This window comes from Gossypium hirsutum, chromosome A02, assembly GCF_007990345.1.
Source record: "Gossypium hirsutum isolate 1008001.06 chromosome A02, Gossypium_hirsutum_v2.1, whole genome shotgun sequence".
Taxonomy (NCBI): Eukaryota; Viridiplantae; Streptophyta; class Magnoliopsida; order Malvales; family Malvaceae; genus Gossypium; species Gossypium hirsutum.
In genome coordinates, this window is record NC_053425.1 from 82,163,381 (window position 1) to 82,183,288 (window position 19,908).

Genomic DNA, 19,908 nt, shown 5'->3' on the forward strand with positions numbered 1-19,908 from the left:
CTAATTAATCATAATAATACATGAAATATTTACGATATGTGTGTAAAATAAGATTGAAACACATAAATATACCAGATTAATAATACAAAATATACAATAATTATTCATCATAGTATTGTCATTAGTCGTGAGTTAATGTCGTGATGTGGGTGAACGAAAATATTTTATGTTAAAAATATATATTTACAATTGAGTTGACTTATAAATTCAAGGAAGAAACAAGTATTGAATAATTGTAATAGAATAAACTTGTCTAAATACTTCAAGGTATGCACCTCCTCTTATTGTAGGAAGATTTGAAACGTGGGTATTTTTCTCAGCTGACCAAGACCAAAGATTGAACTAAATCTCCCACCATTGGTTTAGACTTAAACTAAGTGCTACACAAATTGATAATGTAATTGATTTTTTATCAAAATATGGTTGCAATCTTTGAATCATATAGTCAACCGATGAAACAGTGAGTAGTGTAGAATGAGAATATTAAACGGAAATAAATTTCCACAATAATATTAGTCACAACTTGATGTCCTTTTTCTTATTTCTACATAAAATATAGTGTGGAAATGTCAGCAATTTCTTTCTTATTTCTCCCAACAAACCTTTTTGATGGAAGCTTTGAATTTTCTTTCTTTTATTATATTAAAAAAATATTAAAACTTATCCAAATTATGCATTTCTCCTTCTATAAATATACCTTTGATAATTGAAGGCTTTAGTTCTCATCCACTTTTGCACAACATGGCTAACTCTTGTGTTGGGTTGTTTTTGTTCTTTGCTCTCTTTCTTAGCCATGGGATTGTGGAACTTGAAGCTTCACACCATGTTTACAGAAACCTCCAAACTGTTCAATCTGCTGCATCTACAGATCAACCTTACAGAACTGGCTTTCATTTTCAACCTCCCAAGAACTGGATAAATGGTATATACATATATGTCTAACTTTATTATATCGTGCTCAAGTTTTGTCTTTTTTTTTTCTAAATTGTATGTCTAACTTTGTGTCTTCCGGTTCCATGTCATTTGGAAATGGCTGCCTTTTGATGAACAGATCCTAATGGTTAGTGCCTTATTCCTAGAATCATATGATATTTTTAGATAATATATTTAAAATGCCTAAATTACTGCTCAGCTAATTTTTTTTACAGGGGTTATGGTTTACAAGGGACTTTATCATCTATTCTACCAATACAATCCAAAAGGTGCAGTGTGGGGCAACATTGTCTGGGCTCACTCTACATCAAAAGATCTTGTGAATTGGACCCCTCATGAGCCAGCTATCTTTCCCTCCCAACCATCTGATATTAATGGTTGTTGGTCTGGTTCAGCCACAATCCTCCCCGGGGGCAAACCAGCCATGCTTTACACCGGAATTGACACAAAAAACAGCCAAGTCCAGAATCTTGCCGTCCCCAAGAATCTATCCGATCCTTACCTCAGAGAATGGGTGAAGTCACCAACGAACCCTTTGATGCAACCCACTGCCCAAAACCAGATTAATGCAAGTTCTTTCAGAGATCCCACCACTGCTTGGTTAGGCCCTGACAAGAAATGGAGGGTAATCATTGGAAGCAAGATTAACCGCCAGGGCCTAGTCATCCTTTACAAAAGCAAAGACTTTGTGAATTGGGTCCAAGCCCCTATGCCTTTGCATTCAGCCAAAGACACCGGGATGTGGGAATGCCCTGACTTTTACCCCGTTCCTGTCAGTGGCAAAAACGGTGTCGACACTTCTCTTAATGGTCCATATGTCAAGCATGTCCTTAAGATAAGCTTAGATGACACAAAGCATGATCTTTACACTATTGGCTCATATGATAACTTGAAGGACATCTATATACCAGACAAGGGATCCGTAGAGAATGATTCAGGCTTGAGATATGATTATGGAAAATATTATGCTTCCAAGACATTCTTAGACAGTATCAAAAACAGGAGAATCTTATGCGGTTGGTTGAACGAATCATCCAGCGTCGCTGATGATATCAAGAAAGGATGGGCAGGAGTTCACGTAAGTTTTTTTTTTTTAAAGTAACTTGGTCTGCTGATAAATCTTGTAAAGATGTGATGAGACGTTGACTTTGCAGGCAATTCCTAGGCAAGTTTGGCTGGATAAATCTGGAAAACAATTGATGCAGTGGCCGGTAGTAGAAATACAAAAGCTACGAACAAACCACGTAAGCTTACCCAGCAGATTGCTCAAGGGAGGATCGGTTGTTGAAGTTTCTGGGGTTACTGCTTCACAGGTAAAAGAAAAAAAATGCTGAAGTCAACATGTAAATTTCCTCCACAAACCCAATGTTTAATCCTCTTTGAATTTCGTGTTGATACAGGCAGATGTTGACATTTCATTCAAGATATCTGACTTTGAGAAAGCTGAAGTGTTAAATCCAAGCTGGACCAATCCACAGCTACTATGCAGCCAAAAGGGTGCATCAGTGAAAGGCGGTGTTGGTCCATTTGGGTTGCTAGTTTTAGCTTCAAAAGGCTTAACTGAGAACACGGCGGTCTTCTTTAGAATATTCAAGGGCCAAAACAAATACGTGGTGCTCATGTGCAGTGACCAAAGCAGGTCGGTCCCACCTACACACTCAACCATTTTCAAACCTTTTCAAATTGCACCCATGCTTGCCAAAACCTCAACTTCTCTGTTTTTGTGTCGACAGATCCTCCCTAAACCAAGCCAATGACAAGACCACCTATGGGGCTTTCTTGGATGTGGACCCTCTTCATCAAAGCTTGTCATTGAGGAGTTTGGTGAGTTCATTTATATTACTTTTGTATATAGCAAACACTAAAGTACTTGAGCACTTTGTACTCCATCCGTAATTACACTTGTTCATGTCTCTTTCATTTAACAAGTATGTATACGCCTATGGTGAAAGAGGTATAACAAATATGGCACTAGGCCCCCTATCATCATCAAGTGGAAAACTTGGGGACACCATTGTTGAAAAAAGGGATTGGACTTTTGCAGAACCCCAAACTTTCCGGGTTTGGAAAATGGGATCATTTTTTTGAAAATCAAGTCACTTTTTTTTTTTTTTTTACAGATTGATCATTCAATAGTGGAGAGCTTTGGTGGGGGTGGCAAAGCATGTATGTCAGCTAGAGTTTATCCCACATTGGCAATTAATAACACAGCCCACTTGTTTGTTTTCAACAATGGAAGTGAAGCCGTGAAGATTGCAAAGTTGAATGCTTGGAGCATGAAGAAAGCCATAATCAATTGAATTTCTTGGTTCCAGAAACTTATAGAGAGGATGATTTTATCTGAGCTTACCCATCTATCACTTTTTTATGGATCTATTATTACAATAATTTCATATGCAGAAACTCATTCATGTTAACCCAAACCATTTTTACTATAAATCTATATGCTTTTCTTTCTTTCTTTCTTTTTTTTCCTTTACAAATAATCTTTGAATATGTTTACCAAACATGAATCACAAAACCAACATGAAATAAATTTAAAAAAAAATTATTACACATTATTTTTTGATATTTTTGAGGTGCAATTTACATATTTTAACATAATGGATCTTTCAAAAAAAAAATACATGATGCAACATTAAGAAAGCCTTGATTAAGATGTATTGGTCGATTATTCAATTGCCAAACAAATTTTTGTCGGGTTTTTATTTATGTCAATTTAAATTATTCAATTCAAACTAGGCCCTCCAAAGATTCTTAAATCATAAAAATAACAAATTAATCCTAATCCATCCTTTTCAAATAAGGGCTAATTAACCTTAATAAATTCCATCCACCTTTTCAAGGACCCAACTAAGAAATAAAAATATATACATTAAAAAATTAAACCTATAATCACTCAACTATCAATAAAGTTACAATTTGGTCATCTAATTATGAAAAATTAAAATTTAATCACTTAATTATCAGAAATTGATTATTTAAGTTACTCGTCTATTAGCTTGTTAAGGAACATCAATGTAGGCTGTTAAGTTACTATTTCTCAAATATATTTGAGTAAATTATAACACTAGTCACCCGATTATTACTAAATTTTTATTTTGGACATACAACTATTAGAAGTTACAAAATCACTAAAAGACCGAAGACATGACACATTAATTTATTGGCTTAATAGCTAATTTAGTCCCTGAACTTTAACTAAAATATCAATTTTGGTGCTATTAGATTTTTAACAGTAAATCTAAAAAAAGTTATAAAATTATCAAAAAATTCTAAAAACAAATGTAAGATATTCATCATTTACTTTTTTGAAATTATAAAAATATTTTTAAAAATATAATTTTGTGAAAATAATTTTAAATTTTGACAAAATTCTAAAAAGTTTTTTTTTTAAATGCCTCACATTGTCTTACTGCACAACTTTATATTATATTATTATCATTTCTTTTTCTTTTCTTCATTTTCTACTCATTTTTTGTTGTTGTTGCTTCTCATTTTTTCAAGATATTTAATGTAAAATGAATAATTAATCTAAAATTGTAAAATATTTTAATTATATTATTTAATTATCAATGTAATATTTATAAGGTCTTTTTGTTGTTAAAATTATTAATTTAACTGTTAAATAAGATACCATATCTTATATAATATAATTTAAAATGAAAAATTTAAAGAAAAAATATTGTAAAAACAAATATTATAAAAAAAACTTGATTTTGATATTTTTAAATTTTTTACAGAAATTATCATTCACTATTTTTTTTACTTTATTTTTAGTTTTTAATTTTAAAAGTTATGAGGTAATATTTTAATTTTTTAAATTTTCATTTTAAATCATATGACATAAGAGTTTAAGTGTCATTTCATGGATAAATTAAAGATTCCAATAATGAAAGGAATTATAATGTTTTAAGGTTAAGGGATCAATTTAGAATTATATTTACAATTTAAGAATATATGGTGCAATTAACTCACTTTAATATATAATATAATATATATTCTTTTACTCATCAGTCAAGAAATGACAGGCGAAATGATTGGTGTCATTAGTCAATTTAGAATTATATTCACCTTTGCATGAGAACATTTCAAGTTCCAGCATCTTCTGAATTTAATAAGTGTTGAAAACCACCAAACTCATGTCCAAATATTTAGAAAAATATTATAAATTTTTAAAATAAAAAAATATTATAAAGATGTTTTATCTTTATTAATTTTATAATTTTTTTGAATTAAATAGTTTAAATTATAATCTAAAAATACATTGAAAATTAGCTTATGAAATAATATTTAATAGATTGGTATTGAAGTTTTTAGACTCTACAAACACAATGTAGAAGTTAACAAGTGTCCTATAGGTATATTCAATAAAATAATATATGAGAAAAATTACCAGAGAAAAATAGATCTTGTTAGCAATAATAAATTAAAATTATATAGAAAAAAATAGAGCATTAAAGAAATAATTTTCGAATAGAAAATATTGAATCATATTTAAATAATAATAATTATAAAGAGAGATAAAATATTATTTTAATTAATGATGATTCTTAAATTAAGAAAAGTGTGTGTGAAATCAACTTGTTTCTTTTTCTTTAGAAACTTTTATAAATGAAATAATTAATTTAAATTTCTATTTTATATGAATTTTGTAAAAAAAAGTAGTAATTATAAATATAATATAAAGTTTATTAATAAACAATTCATATGTTGCATTTTTAATAAATAAATAAATAATCCAAATCATATTCAATTTTATTATTTGTAAATTGTTATTTTGGTTTTAAATTTACATAAGCAATATTTAGAGGTAATTTACAAGTAAAAAATAAATTGTGAAAGGTCTATTATCTTTTTTTATTTTATATCATCTTTTATTAATAAAGTAAAATTTTGTTATTGATTCTGAACGATTCAACGGGCATTTCGAGAAATAAATGAGTATATGAATGTGCATCTGAATCAGGTACGTTGCGATGTATATGAAATTAATCAATGGAAGTGAGTATGATTATGATCATTTGATATATGATCTATGTGAAAATGAGATGTGGATACTAGCTATTGAACTATGATTAAATGAATTATATGAAAAATGTGGTATTGTAATTGTGTTTTTCCATATATGATTCAGGTACATGTGATTTGTATATGAAATTATGATATGAAATGTGAGTATGATTCAAATGACGATATGTAAAATATATGATAATGAATGATATGTTATATATGCTCATTATATGAAATTGTGGTCCTATATTTTGGACATGAGAATTATGGAAAAATGGAACATGGTTTGGATGTGTGATTTGTTATGGTTATTCTGGTTTTGAAATGCATAAAAAGAAATTGTTAAATTTCTATGCATGAAATGTAATAAATGACCATGTTTCGATTGGTTATGTAATGAAATTGTACAAGCTTAATTTATATGAATGATTTAATGGTCGTTATTTGAAACTGAAAGAACGGTTTATATGTTCACCGATAAATAAGCCTAATGAAGTTACTTAATGTGGTGATGTTGGATTATATAAGATAAGTGACTGAATATGTGTATGAAGTTAACTAAATTTGGCTTATTCAAGTTGAATTATATACATGATCTTGTGAAGATTTATTTGCTTATGGCTTACTAAGCTTTGGAAGCTTATTTTGTGTGTTTTTTTTCCTATGTTTATAGATTTTCGAATATCTGCTTGGGTTGGAAGTCGATGGAGACGTCATCACACTATCCGGTTATCATTTCGGTAAATAATGTTTTGAGATTCGATTATGTGGCATGTATAGGCTATAAGTATATGAATATGTTTTGAGATGTAAATATATGTTTTGCCAAGTGATATGGCTTGATAATGGATGTGAATATGTTTTGGTTTTGTTATGGTTTATATGATGAGAAAATGGTATGATTTGATACATATGAATGGTTAAATGAAATGGTCAATTTGGTATGTGCTTAATTGTTAAATTTGGTATAAGTTTGGCATGAAGATGGATAAGAAATTCAGATATTGGTAATGTATGATTGAATGAATTTGGCTTATGATTTTGGTATGTTTTGGTATGGATATTGAGCATGAAATAGATTGATGATTACATGACTTGAATGGTGTATGTTTTGAGATTGAAATTGACTGAAAATGTGGTATATGATGCTTGATTTTGGAATTGCAGGGAGGACCCAAATGGGTGGCATATTGGCCTTGTAAATGGCCTATTTTGCCCACACAGGTGTGTGTCTTTGCCGTGTTGCTCAAGGGCCATTTCGAAATGAGCTTGGGCAAACCACACGGTCGTGCACACACGGGCGTGTCTTGTGGTCGTGTGGATAAGTCAGTATGTATGCTCTGTTTTGCCACAGCCTAGACACACGGGCGTGTCTAATGCCTTGTGAGGCACACGTCTGACCACACGGACGTGTGCCCTCCATAACTTTAAAAAAAATGTTAAGTTTTAGAAAAAATTTGTATGTGTTCAGTTTAGTCCCGATCTCCTTCTAATGTATATTTAAGGTCTCGTTGAACGAAAAAGTGACTTTATATTGATTTTTGATTATGAAATGATGATGTATTACTTTTGATTGCTAAATATTCAGATATGTCTGGTAATGCCTCTTAACCCTAGTCCGGCGACGGATATGGGTTCGGGGTGTTACAAATAACATATAAAAATTTTGGAAATTTTAGAAATTTTTCATCTATACAAGGTTCACATGCCCGTGTGACCAGGCCGTGTGCCTCACACGGCTAGTAGACACGCCCGTATCTTAGGCCGTATGGAAACAGGGCATACATACTAACTTGTATCACACGGCCGAGGACACGTCCATGTGTCAGTCCATGTGAAAATTGGAGAGTATACTGACTTGGGTCACACGGCCAACCACACGCCCGTGTGTCTAGCCCGTGTGCCCTTCTAAATGACCATACATTCTCGTGTGCTAGGCCTTGTGCCATTTAGGGGGTATACTGACTTATACCACACGGCTAGTCACACGCCCGTGTGTGAGACAGTGTGGAGCATACTGACTTCAATTCAATTTCAACTCCAGGGGACACACGACTATGTATCGTAACCGTGTGTCGCACACGGCTGAGACACACGCCCGTGTCTCTGCCTGTGTAGACAAAAATAGGCCATTTGCAAAGCTAATTTGCCACCCTTTTTGCACATACCTAAGTAAACTCAATTGGTACCATTTTAAGTCACAAATATGCAACCAAATTTCATCAACCTATCCGTAATCATACCATATCCATTTCAACTAAATTCAATACTCAAATCCATACCATTTATCTATTCAAACACCAATCAGTTTATCTTGCTTTAGTAAGCCTAATTCACATATATAATTTATCTAACTAAACCAATTCAAATATACATAATCACTTTAATTAACCACATTCATTCAATATAGGTCTATTACCAAACATTAAAATAAAACCATTGCACATTCATAAAACATCATCAAATTTATCATCTTATACCAACACCCATGGCCAAAATACACATCCATCAAAAAAACCAAATTGACACAAGCCTATACATGCCATATACCAAATATACTTAACTTCAAAAGTACCAAAATAGATGATCGATAGTGCGATGAAGTCTCTGATTCTCAGATCCGAGCTAGCTCCGTAAAACTATAAAACATTAGAACAAATAAACAAAGTAAGCTATGAGCTTAGTAAGTTCGTATGCGAACATAAAATAATTCTCATCATTCATTAGCAATTCCAAATAAATGACGTAAATTACATTAAAGTCTCAATCACTAAATAAGTATGAAATTCTCAACTTCCATTAGTTCAATACTCGAATAGTTTTTTGTTCATACCTGTACCGATACATTTCTATTTCTCATCAATATTTTTATCAAACCACTCCTGTTTACCAATGCTTACGATATAAATTCATCAATTTTTCGATGCCATAGTCTAACTATGGTCTTACACATACATTGCCAAGGCCCTGCCATGGTCTTTCATTCACATGCTATAACCCGACTATGGTCTTATTATTCGATTGCCATAGCCCGGCTATGGTCTTATTCGGCAACTTGTCTTACTAAATTCATACATTTCATTTAATATCTCAACATTTATCCAATAGAATAATTACTATCTCAATTTCATCCATCAAATAGATAGGTACACATTTAAGTTCAATTATACGAACTTACCTCGTATTCGAAATTATCGTATCGGGTCGACTACTCGATAACCTTGCTTTTCCCCCGATCTAAATCTGAATTCTTTCTTTCTTGATCTTAATCAAGGAATATGCTATCCGAACCCTAACAAGCCTTCATAAGCTTTTTTTTCCTCTTAAATTTAGTTGAAGATAATGATTTTAAGCTTAAATTTGGTTTTTTTTTATTTAATACATATAATTGTCGAAACCATCCCTCGAATTAAAAATTTTGAATTTCGAAATTTTTGTTTTAATAAAAAAAACGGGGGAATTGACTATTTGGGAAGTAGAAATATGGAGTCGCCACCGATCCTTTTGTTTTGGTGTGATCGGATCACCTAAGAATTTGATTATTTTAATAAAACTATTTTGGTTTACTAAAACAACGATTCTGGTCTACGAAAATATGAGAAAACGGGTTCGGGAGTCGGTTACGTATGAGGAAGGATTAGCACCCTCATTACGCCCAAAATTGGTACCAAATCGATTAAATACGGTCCCCATGTCTAAAATTAAAAAATGTTTTTGAAATGTGGTTCTTGTTAATAACCTTTGGATTACCTGAGTTGATTACCAAAATCTTTTTGACGTCTGTAATTCGAAATTTACAAAAGGATGCCCAACTATTTGGTCCAACGAAAAACTAAAGCCCAGTACGATAGGGCACGATTCCTCGAATTTCCGAACATAACATTGCCTCACCTTAGCAAATATGAATGAAATTCCGAAGAGATGTTCGATTATTTTGGAGAAATGAAAAAGCGCAACTCAACACGATAGGGCTCGATTCTCAAATCGCCAAACATTGAACATCGTCTTCATTTTGAAAGATTTTAGAAAATGTGAGTGAAATTTCGAAGGGATGTTCAGTTGTTTCGAACCAATGAAAACGCGCAACCCAGCACGATAGGGCACGATTCTCAAATCGCCAAACATTGAACATCGTCTTCGTTTTTAAGAAAAATTCTTATAAACATGAGTGAAAATATAAAGGAATGTTCGATCGTTTTGAGCAAACGAGGAATCACAACCCAGCACGATAGGGCATGATTCTCGAAGTGTCAAACGCCAAATAATTTTTAAAAGATATGAATGAAATTTTGAAGGGATACTCGATTATTTTGAGCAAATGCGAAATTGCAACCCAACACGTTAGGGCACGATTCCGCGAATTGCTAAATATCGGATCTCGTCCTAGTTTTGAAGAATTTTGAGAGACATGAGTGAAATTTTGAAGTGATATTTGATTATTTCGAGCAAACGCGGAATTGCAACCCAACATGTTAGGGCACGATTCCGCGAATTGCCAAACATCGAATCCTGTCTTCGATTTGAAGAATTTTTGAATGAATGATTATAAAGCTAGTTTAAAACGTATTAATTCGATTTGAACTAAGACGAAGTTAATCATAAAACTTGGGTTTTAGCACCACATTTCAAAAATCGAAAGGATAACAATGAATGGGGTAATATGTACATGCGAGATACAATCAATTAACGAACTAAAATTTAAGTATATCTAACCTAAAACATATAATCCAATCACACGCATGTATGGGATACTAATTGACATAACAATATCAAAACAACAATTATAATGACAATGCATCGCACGAAACAAAGTAAAACAATACACGAAAGTGTGGCATAATAATGTAAAAAAAATGATATGCTCAATACAAGGTATACGAAATAAGATAATATTAAAGAAAATGTGGTACACAACTAGTTTGGAGTAATAATACACACGCAATGTATAATACATGAATGGATAAAATAAGAAAATTAAAGATATATACTTGTTTGTTAAAATATATGAAGTGAGATGAATATTTTGATCGAGCAATATACTGAACATTAAAGAATATTGGTTTTACATTGACAATTTACACGTAATACAGAAAATTTTAGATTATGTATGAGATAGAAAATATTAATAATATGTATAAAAAAATATAATTTTTAAAACATAATAGATTTATAAGTCATGTATATATATATGTATATAAATAAACTTTGAAAGGGTTATTAGTAAAAATACCATAGAAATACACATAAGGAAAAATGTTTATTGAAATATATAGATGAAAACTAAATAAAAATAACAATAGATGAAAGTGTAAAAAAATATAGATATGTATATATATAGTAAAATAAAATTTTGAAAACAATAAATTATATACAAATAGGTTTAAAATATATCTATACGTATATGTATATAAAATGGTATAAATGATATACAAAATAATTATATATGTATGTATGTATATACACGAATGAACAAAACTCATAAGATACAAATAGCTTAATATAAATAATGCATGTAATAATAATATAATATTTGAAGCAAAGAATATTCATAAAAAGAATTTCAAAAATAGGTTGGTTGTATAATAAAACAAAACGAAAAATAATATATAAACAATGAGATTAACAATGAAATCAATAAAATAATTCAAGACAATACTAAGATAATATGCCGAAGAATGAATGAAGAATAATTCATAAAAAATACAAAAAAATAAGCTAAGAAACTTAATTGGAATAAAAACAATATCAGAGGGGTAAATTATAAATAAATTGGATTATTAAAATAGAATTTAGGACTATAATAAAACGCGCTCAAACAAACGAGGATTCAAAACGAAAATGTCCCAAATCCTAGAGCTCAGTATTTAAACGCGGATTTAGTTGAAACAAAATGCAAATTACATGGGCAAATCTAAGAACATAGAAATGTGAATAGGACTTAATCAAATGTTAGCGCAAAAGGGGAAGGACCATTTGCGAAATAACCCTTAATAACCAAAACGCGCGGGTCTGATCGTACATGGGTCGGGTCATCTTGTTTTCGCTATCACACGGCGTCGTTTTTGAACCATCAAATTTGGTCAAAATGGCGCCGTTCCTCATCCGCTTAAATAGCTAAAATCAGCCGAAATCAACATGCACCTATTCTGTGATTTTCAAAACCCTAATCCCTTTTTAACCCCATCACTATGGCCGACCTTAACCTCTTCCCTTTGGCCGACTCTTGGGTTTCACCGGCGATTAAAATGCCTCCACCACCGACGCGATTATAATCAGATCCCCAAGGATCTGATGAGCCTTTGACCGGAGAGGCAACGGTGGAATAAATCGACACCGAATCCGTAAGAAAATTCTCTCCCCTCCCCTTTTGTTTTTTGAATATATATATATGTGTATTATACTCAAGGCCGGACTTGCAAAGGAAATGAAAGAAGCAGACATAAGGAAACACCTTGATTCTTTGTATTTTTTCTTGATGTCTAAATATGTGTTCGTAACCTTTACATAGACTAAGAACTATGGCTTTATAGCCGAAGGAAAAAAGAAAAGAGGAAAATAAATTAAAATTCCCATTTTCATTTGTTGTTCTGCTATTTTGTTCGTGTTTGCTGCTGTGTGGATTGTCCTTCTTGCAGGTAGAGTACGGGCGTGCGCTGGCCCTTGGCGTGAGGCGTACGGGGCTGTGTAGGCATGGTTGCTGGAGACTGGAGCGTACGGAGGCGCTGAGGCTTGGCTGGTTACGGCGCATGGGAAAGAACCCTAGGGTTCTAAAATTTCTGGGCCATTTGGGCCAATGTGATTTTGGGTCTCGGGTTAATTTGAGGATTGGGTATTGGTTGTGGAGCATTAGTTATTGGGTTTAGGTATTGTAAATTTGGATTTAAAATTGGGTTTTGGGTGATTTAAATTTTTGTCTTGTGTTTGGGCTAGATTTTGATTAGGGTTGTGCACTGTAAATGAACTGTAAAGGGACATTTAATTTTTATTTGGGTTTTATACTTATTTTTGGTTTATTTTGTTTTGTTTTGTGTTTGCAATGGGCCGGGCAAATTTGGCCTGCTACAATAATTATACTAATTACCATTATAACCTTAATGAAAATCCATTTAAAACATTCATTAAAAGGTCTAATATCATCATAAGGACTTTGAATTTAACAAACCATGGCTGTTAGACACCTTTAACAAGTAGAATGTAACTCTTGCATTTTACGTGATTTAGTCTTTTTTTCTCAAATTGAGCAATTACACGATAAAATTAGCTCACAAAATTTTCACACATACATGTTATCATGCTGTAAACACCAAAAATAATATTAAAATATTTTTCCAACATCGGATTTATGGTTCCGAAACCACTGTTCTGATTTAGCTAAAACCAGACTATTATAATATCGATACTAGTAATTTATCTAGAATTGGAACTTTTCATATTGATATTGGGTTTTCCCAAAAAATTATATTTTTTTATTTAAATATTTTTTTGAATATTTGAAATCAGGATCGAATTAATAAAATATATAAATATCGAGGTTTAAATTTTTAAAATTTTTGAAAATCAAGAGTAAACTAATGAAATAAGTAAATATTAAGTGCTAAATTTATTATTCTATGTGTTACGTCAACACCAAATATGTTTTAATAATGGTGTGACTAAAATAAAAAGAAAAGAATTTTGGTGACTAAATTAAAAACATTGAGTGATTAGGTGAAGAGAAAATTTTGTGTGCTGCAAAAAAGTGGAATGTTACAACTATTAATGATGAGGAGCATGGTTAACGATGGTATGTGTAAAGTGACGAGCATAGTATCTCAATTTATTCCTACTCTTTAATTATCTCCATGACCTAATAAAACATCTTGACTTCACCCTAACAGTAACTTTTTTCATCATTAAAAAAGATTGCTTTCTATTTGACATATTTGGCACTAAGTGGAGAATCTAGACAGCATTGTTGAAAAATGGGATTGCTTTTGTGGATCCCAAACTTTCAAGATTTAGGAAATGAGATCATTTATTCATCATTTTGAATGCTTTGAAATTTTACTTTTTTTTTTCTTCTACAAATTGATTATTCCATAGTGGAGAATGGTAAACCTTTCATCTAAGCAATCAACATGCTACTCACTTGTACGTTTTCAACGACGGAATCGAAGCCGTAAAGATTGCAAAGTTGAATCTGTGGAGCATGAAGAAGCCTTAACCTATTTTTGAAAGATGAATGTGAGTTTAGATTCGACAATCTCTCCAATATTTAAGTTAGTAAACCATGAATATCATAAAGAAGATGAAGATGAAAGAAAGAAAAATCCTTTTTTATGGAAATTACCCGTGAATTCTTTTGATCTAAAAGTCACTATCATTTATTTTTGGTCCGTAAAGTGATCTAACATTGTACCAAGTTGGCTTAACTTTATATTGACCGTTGACTTAAGTATTTTCATATAACATATTAATAAATAATGAGATTTTATGGGATTATTATTGCAATTAAAAAGATGTCATTATATTACAAAAAAGATGGTAGCTTGAAAATAAGGTGGACATAAATTTGAGTTTCAAACCTGCTTGGCATCTCTAATAAAAGAAAAATCATATTTTATGGGAACTTTGAGGCATATTCTCAATAAGTAAAGGTGAAGAGTTGAATCATAAAATTATGGTTTCATATTCTACTCCATTAGGCCTTTACAACGGCATATCATATGCTGAAAATAGTTGAGTGATGAATGAGAAATTTATGCTCAAAGTAAGCTACTTGAAAATATTTGTTGAGGAAAAGTAAAAGCTTAGATCCTACATTGGTTAAATACCAAGTGTGAAATGTGTATATATATGGGTACCGTCTTCAAGGGTAATTGAATGACTAAGCTTGGAACCTTGCCTCGTGTGCAAGGGGTGCAGGTCCAAACCCGATGGGGTTGAGGCGCACCTACCGATTTGGCTCAAAATGGGCAAACATAATTTATTCGTTGATCACTATAGAGGTGCTGCTGCTTTGATCATTATGTTGTTATATCCAAGTACCATAGGAGCGGCCGAATCTGTCTTAAGGAAACTGAGTTAAACAGGCCTCAATGTTTAGTAAATATCTATTCTTGCTTTCGATTTCAACTTATTGTTACGGTTTTTTATTAGTTTACATATTTGACAATTTAAATATAAATTATTCTATTTATATTTTATTTCATGTATAAATATATGTTTATTTATATTTAAATATTTTATTTACTAACGTGTTTTGTCCAATAAATAATTTCTTTTTAATTCTACATGTAAATTTTAGTGTTACCTTATGGGATAATTGTGGTTCGCATTTCATATTTTAAGTAGCATGAAATGACATTTGTTGGATTAAGGATATATCTTCTATTTGATTTCAATATTATAGGCGAAAAATATTATCTTTTATTGATTGTATAAATATTGGGTCTTCCCTTTCAGTTGCAGTGTATCTCAGTACCCCAAGGATGCTAGTCATGGTGTTTGAGTCATTTCGTATCCACATTCTTTATTTTCATTAATTTATTTGGATCATGCAGCTATTAGCTTGGTGCATGGAACAGCCGGTTAGTGTTTGTTGTTAACATAAGGGCTATTTAAGTGGCTCAACACTCAGGTGATGGTTATGTTAAATCCTACATGACTTTAATTAAGGAATTCCTCCAGTTAGGGGCATGGAGGGTGATGCGTGATGACAATGATAAGGAATGTCTCTATGATGCTTGTGACCCAAATATCTCTGACCTTTGGGTTATTAAAGTCGTCAAACTATGTATGCAAATAGAGTCAGATTGAATTGTGGCATTGGATTGGTGCCAGAATAAAACCCTAAACAATTTTGCGAACTAATTAGAGTATATCACACGTGTCAAGTTGAAATTACAGTGGGTTAAAGTTAAAGTTACTAGGAATAAAAATAATGACATGATCATATCTATATTATAATTTTTTTCTCTGATTAATTTAAATTAATTAAGATATACATATTAAAATTGTATATTATCACTAATTAAAAATAAATTAATAATTAAGTGATAAAGTTAAATAGAGAAATGATAAATAGAAGAGTTTAAATTTTGACATCTAGGGACACAAGCTCAATAAGTCTAGAAGGTTTCGGTAAAAATTTCAAAAAAAGTCGAATAACTTGAAAAACTTTTGACAAACGTCACATCAGATTAGAAGAGAAGTCGTCTTTCAATCTAGTCAATTGTAAAAAAGATTTCAAAGGTCGTTTTTGTTAAAACTATCGTCGATTATGTCAATATATAACAATCGTAAAGCAATAAGAAAGAAAAATAAAACACATAGATTTTACGTGAAAATCCTTTCGGGAAAAAACTACGAGCAAATGAGAAAAAAATTTACTAAGGTTGAAAATAAAATGATACAGGAGAAATTGCAACTACATCTATTTAAAAGTTGAAAAATATTATTCTAATAAATGTCAAATAAACGAAGTATAATTCTATATAGATTCTATTTATGTCACATGGTCGGTACCTATATAGAATCTGTTTTCAATAAGTCACCTTTTGATCCAAATCAGTTAAAAGAAAAGAGGTCGAAATCTGTTTTCAAAATTGTCAATAAATTTGAGTTGGAATTTTCATCTCAGAAATTTATGAGTACAACCGCACAACATTGCAAGTTTTGGAAGACTTTAATAAGTTGATTGGTTGAATTTCTCCTGCTAGTTTTGTTCTGTTGTCTTTGTTTGCTTTTCCTTTCCCTATTATTCTATTATATCTATGAATAAATTGTTAATACAAAGGTAATAACAAATTTTAATATATTTGATAAATCAAGGATACAATACCTAACTGAAAATATATATTTATATCCAAAACTAATTATAAATTAATACATTTTTTAAATACATCAAATTAATAAATAATATTTTATTATAAAATATTATCATATTCATATTTAAGTAATTCACCTGTAAATTCTGATAGAAAATTAAAATTGACTATTATTTTAATTTTTTTATAAAATTATCATAATTTTATAATATTACATAATATTAAAATTAAAATTAATATATATAAATGAAAAATTATTTAATACATTGTTAATAAAATTAAAAAGAAGTTGATAAGCAGGAGTAAAACACTATCATATTCTTAGATAATATTAAAAAATTATAAATAAATCAAAATAGACATATCATTCAATTAACTCCACTAGCAATACACATAATAATATTTATATGAAAAAAGTAGTCAATGTTAAAGCTCGTTTCTAATTAGGGATCGATTATGAAATAATCTAGAGCTAATGCATTTACTGCATACCGAAGGGTCTTAACAAAAACAAAACTTCATTAAAACGTATGTTTTCAAAAATAACTCTTCAAGTTCATTTGAATATGTTGAGGCACGTTTGAGAGCAGTGATCATTGCACTTGGTATTATAACTTACTTTATTTGTTAGTATGTTTGACAAAAATATTTTAATTATTTGCTTGCATCTTTTTTAGGATTTTTTTTTTAAAATAATTTCGAGATTATGATTGGAGTAAGCAAGGTTATTTTTCAAGGATTATAATGTAATCTACTTACCTTATATAATGAGATATGCAATTCAAGAAAATATGAGTTGACTTTATAAAGATTTATCTCAATTCTTTATATCCTTATACTAGGGGTATTTGATTTGATGAGATTTAGGTAGATTAAAGCTTACTTTAGGGAGCTAAATTACTTTGCAAAAGTGGATTCGTCCTCTAAATATGAAAGCCTAGTTTAAACTTGAAAGAGGTGACTGTTGAGGAAATTTGGTGAGCAGTGAGTGACTCATGCAATGCCATTGGTATTGTCTACTGATGTGCCACGATTTCATATATACAAATAATTCCTTTTTATACTTCTTTAAGCTTCTTCTTGAGTGAGAAAAGGTCAATTTATTGTTATTAGTGAGATTCATATATTTTAGTAGTTACTAGTAATTTTGTAACACCTCTCGCTCGATCCGAGCTATGGAATGCTACATTCATTATCAGAACAAAAATAGACAATTATGTAGCATTTAATCATTCAACATGTACAATTAAGTCTCAATCACATTCAATTTATGTTAAACAATCATTTTCACATCTTAAATGAGTTTACGAAAGCTCTTTTGTTAACCCAAGCATGAAATAGGACCAAATTACAAAGTTTTGAAAATTCAAGACCGACGTTGTGACTTTATCACTTCCACATCGTGACATCACCAAAACAATCGTGACTTCATACCATTTGACGTCGCAACACCACTTACTGTCGATCAATGTTGCAACGAGGAAGGTTGGTCGTCGAGATGTGGCCCCTATTTTTGGCAAAAATGCACAATTTGGTACTTAAAACCAAAGTTTCCAGCCAACTCTTTCAATATGTTCACTAAATACCACTTTCACTTGGTTCAAAACATACCAAAACATGTCAAACAAGTTCAAACATTCAATTTCAACTTCTTAACAAGCAATCAATACTTATTCATGAATCAGACCTAAACAATTTAATGGCATTAGGACTTAACATCCAAACCATCCGAATATCAATCTTTACCTATGTCATACCACATTGAAACATGTCATTTCACTTAAATTACATATACTTATGTACATATACACATCTATAGCTTATAGGTCTTAAATATGAACTTCAAAAATCAAGAATAAGCTACATTACCCAAGCATACTTCAAGGTACCAAGTTTCAAACACACATTCATCTCATTCACCTACTACTCGAGTTGTCATTTTTACCTTAATCTATGACATTCCACATGCCATACATATAGTTATAGATCATCACACCATTTAGCTTAAAAATACATATATTTCCAACACCATATGTAAATCAAAACACCAAAACAACATATCATATGTAATGGCTAAGTCAAATTTACCAAGTAGTAAACACATTCACATACTAGGTTACACACCAGGTCTCTTATATACATGCCACAACCTTAGACTCAAAATGATCACATAACTACCGATTCAGTGATTGTGTGAGCTTCGAGGCGATCTAGCTTGACAAGTTTTGTAACGCCCCAATTTTCGGGAATTCTGTGAATGTTGGCATAGGTTTAATTATGTTAGTGGGCCTCTAGAAAGCCCAAACTTAAGATAGAACCCGACAATTTTAGTTAATTTTTGTTCTATAAGAAAAAGGGGGTGAAATTATGAAATAGGACCTATGTGAAAATGTTTGAAAATGCTATAGGCTAAATTGAAGTGGCCAAATAAATAGGAGTGCAAAATAGGAGGATTTGCATGACAAACCTCCCATTTTACATGAAGTGGCCAGCCATCATGTTGTTGTAGACAAAATGTACACTTGATATCCATAATTTATGGTACAAATTGATACAAATTGATAATAGGTTAGGTAAATGTTCAATGATAAAAGGTTAGGTAAATGTTCCATGATAATGGGTTAGGTAAATGTTTCATGATAATGGGTTAGGTAAATGTTTCATGATAAGAATTTCATGTCTTTTGTATTAAAGAATTAAATGGATGAAATATGAAGTTCTATTAAAAGAAAAAGGGGTGAAAAGAACAAAGTTTTGTCCATCTTTGTTCATCATAGCTGAAAGTTAGAGAAGAGAAAGGAGAGGAGAAAGCTCTTGAGTATTTGGTCATTAGGAGGAGGAAAATTGAAGGTAAGTTCTTGGTACCTTGCTTCTATTTTGAGGTTCATGAGTTCTTTTTGATTCTACCTTAACTCTTGAAGTATATTTTGATTTTTAGTTGTGTTGTGAGAATTTAGTCATGAATTAAAATGAAGGAAATGGTTGTTGTTTCATGTTCTTTTGATGAAAAATGGAAGATAGGTGAAGTTGAGCCAAACAAATGAGCATGCATGTGCCTTAGATGTTAAAGGGAAAAATCAGCTAACATGTTGTGCTTTAAAATGATGAAATGGAGATTATACTTAAGTAAAATCATAGATATGTGATGATTGAT

The 19,908-nt window shown here is 31.1% G+C and overlaps 1 protein-coding gene across 1 annotated transcript; it reads left to right on the forward strand.

The window, feature by feature from the left end:
* Positions 1-710: 710 nt before the first annotated feature.
* LOC107950663 (beta-fructofuranosidase, insoluble isoenzyme CWINV1) lies at positions 711-3,390 on the forward strand. The gene is made up of 7 exons (XM_016885546.2): positions 711-922; positions 1,052-1,060; positions 1,149-2,011; positions 2,088-2,246; positions 2,334-2,572; positions 2,667-2,757; positions 3,054-3,390. The coding sequence occupies exons 1-7, from the start codon at positions 742-744 to the stop codon at positions 3,231-3,233; spliced, it is 1,722 nt and encodes a 573-aa protein (XP_016741035.2). The 5' UTR covers positions 711-741; the 3' UTR covers positions 3,234-3,390.
* The last annotated feature ends 16,518 nt before the right edge of the window (positions 3,391-19,908 follow it).

Excerpts from the sequence above, each read along its gene's own strand:
- LOC107950663 (XM_016885546.2), top strand. The coding sequence starts at position 742 with ATGGCTAACTCTTGTGTTGGGTTGTTTTTGTTCTTTGCTCTCTTTCTT. Across the intron at positions 2,247-2,333 it reads CTGGGGTTACTGCTTCACAG|GCAGATGTTGACATTTCATT; the intron begins GTAAAAGAAAAA and ends GTGTTGATACAG. Across the intron at positions 2,573-2,666 it reads ATGTGCAGTGACCAAAGCAG|ATCCTCCCTAAACCAAGCCA; the intron begins GTCGGTCCCACC and ends TTGTGTCGACAG.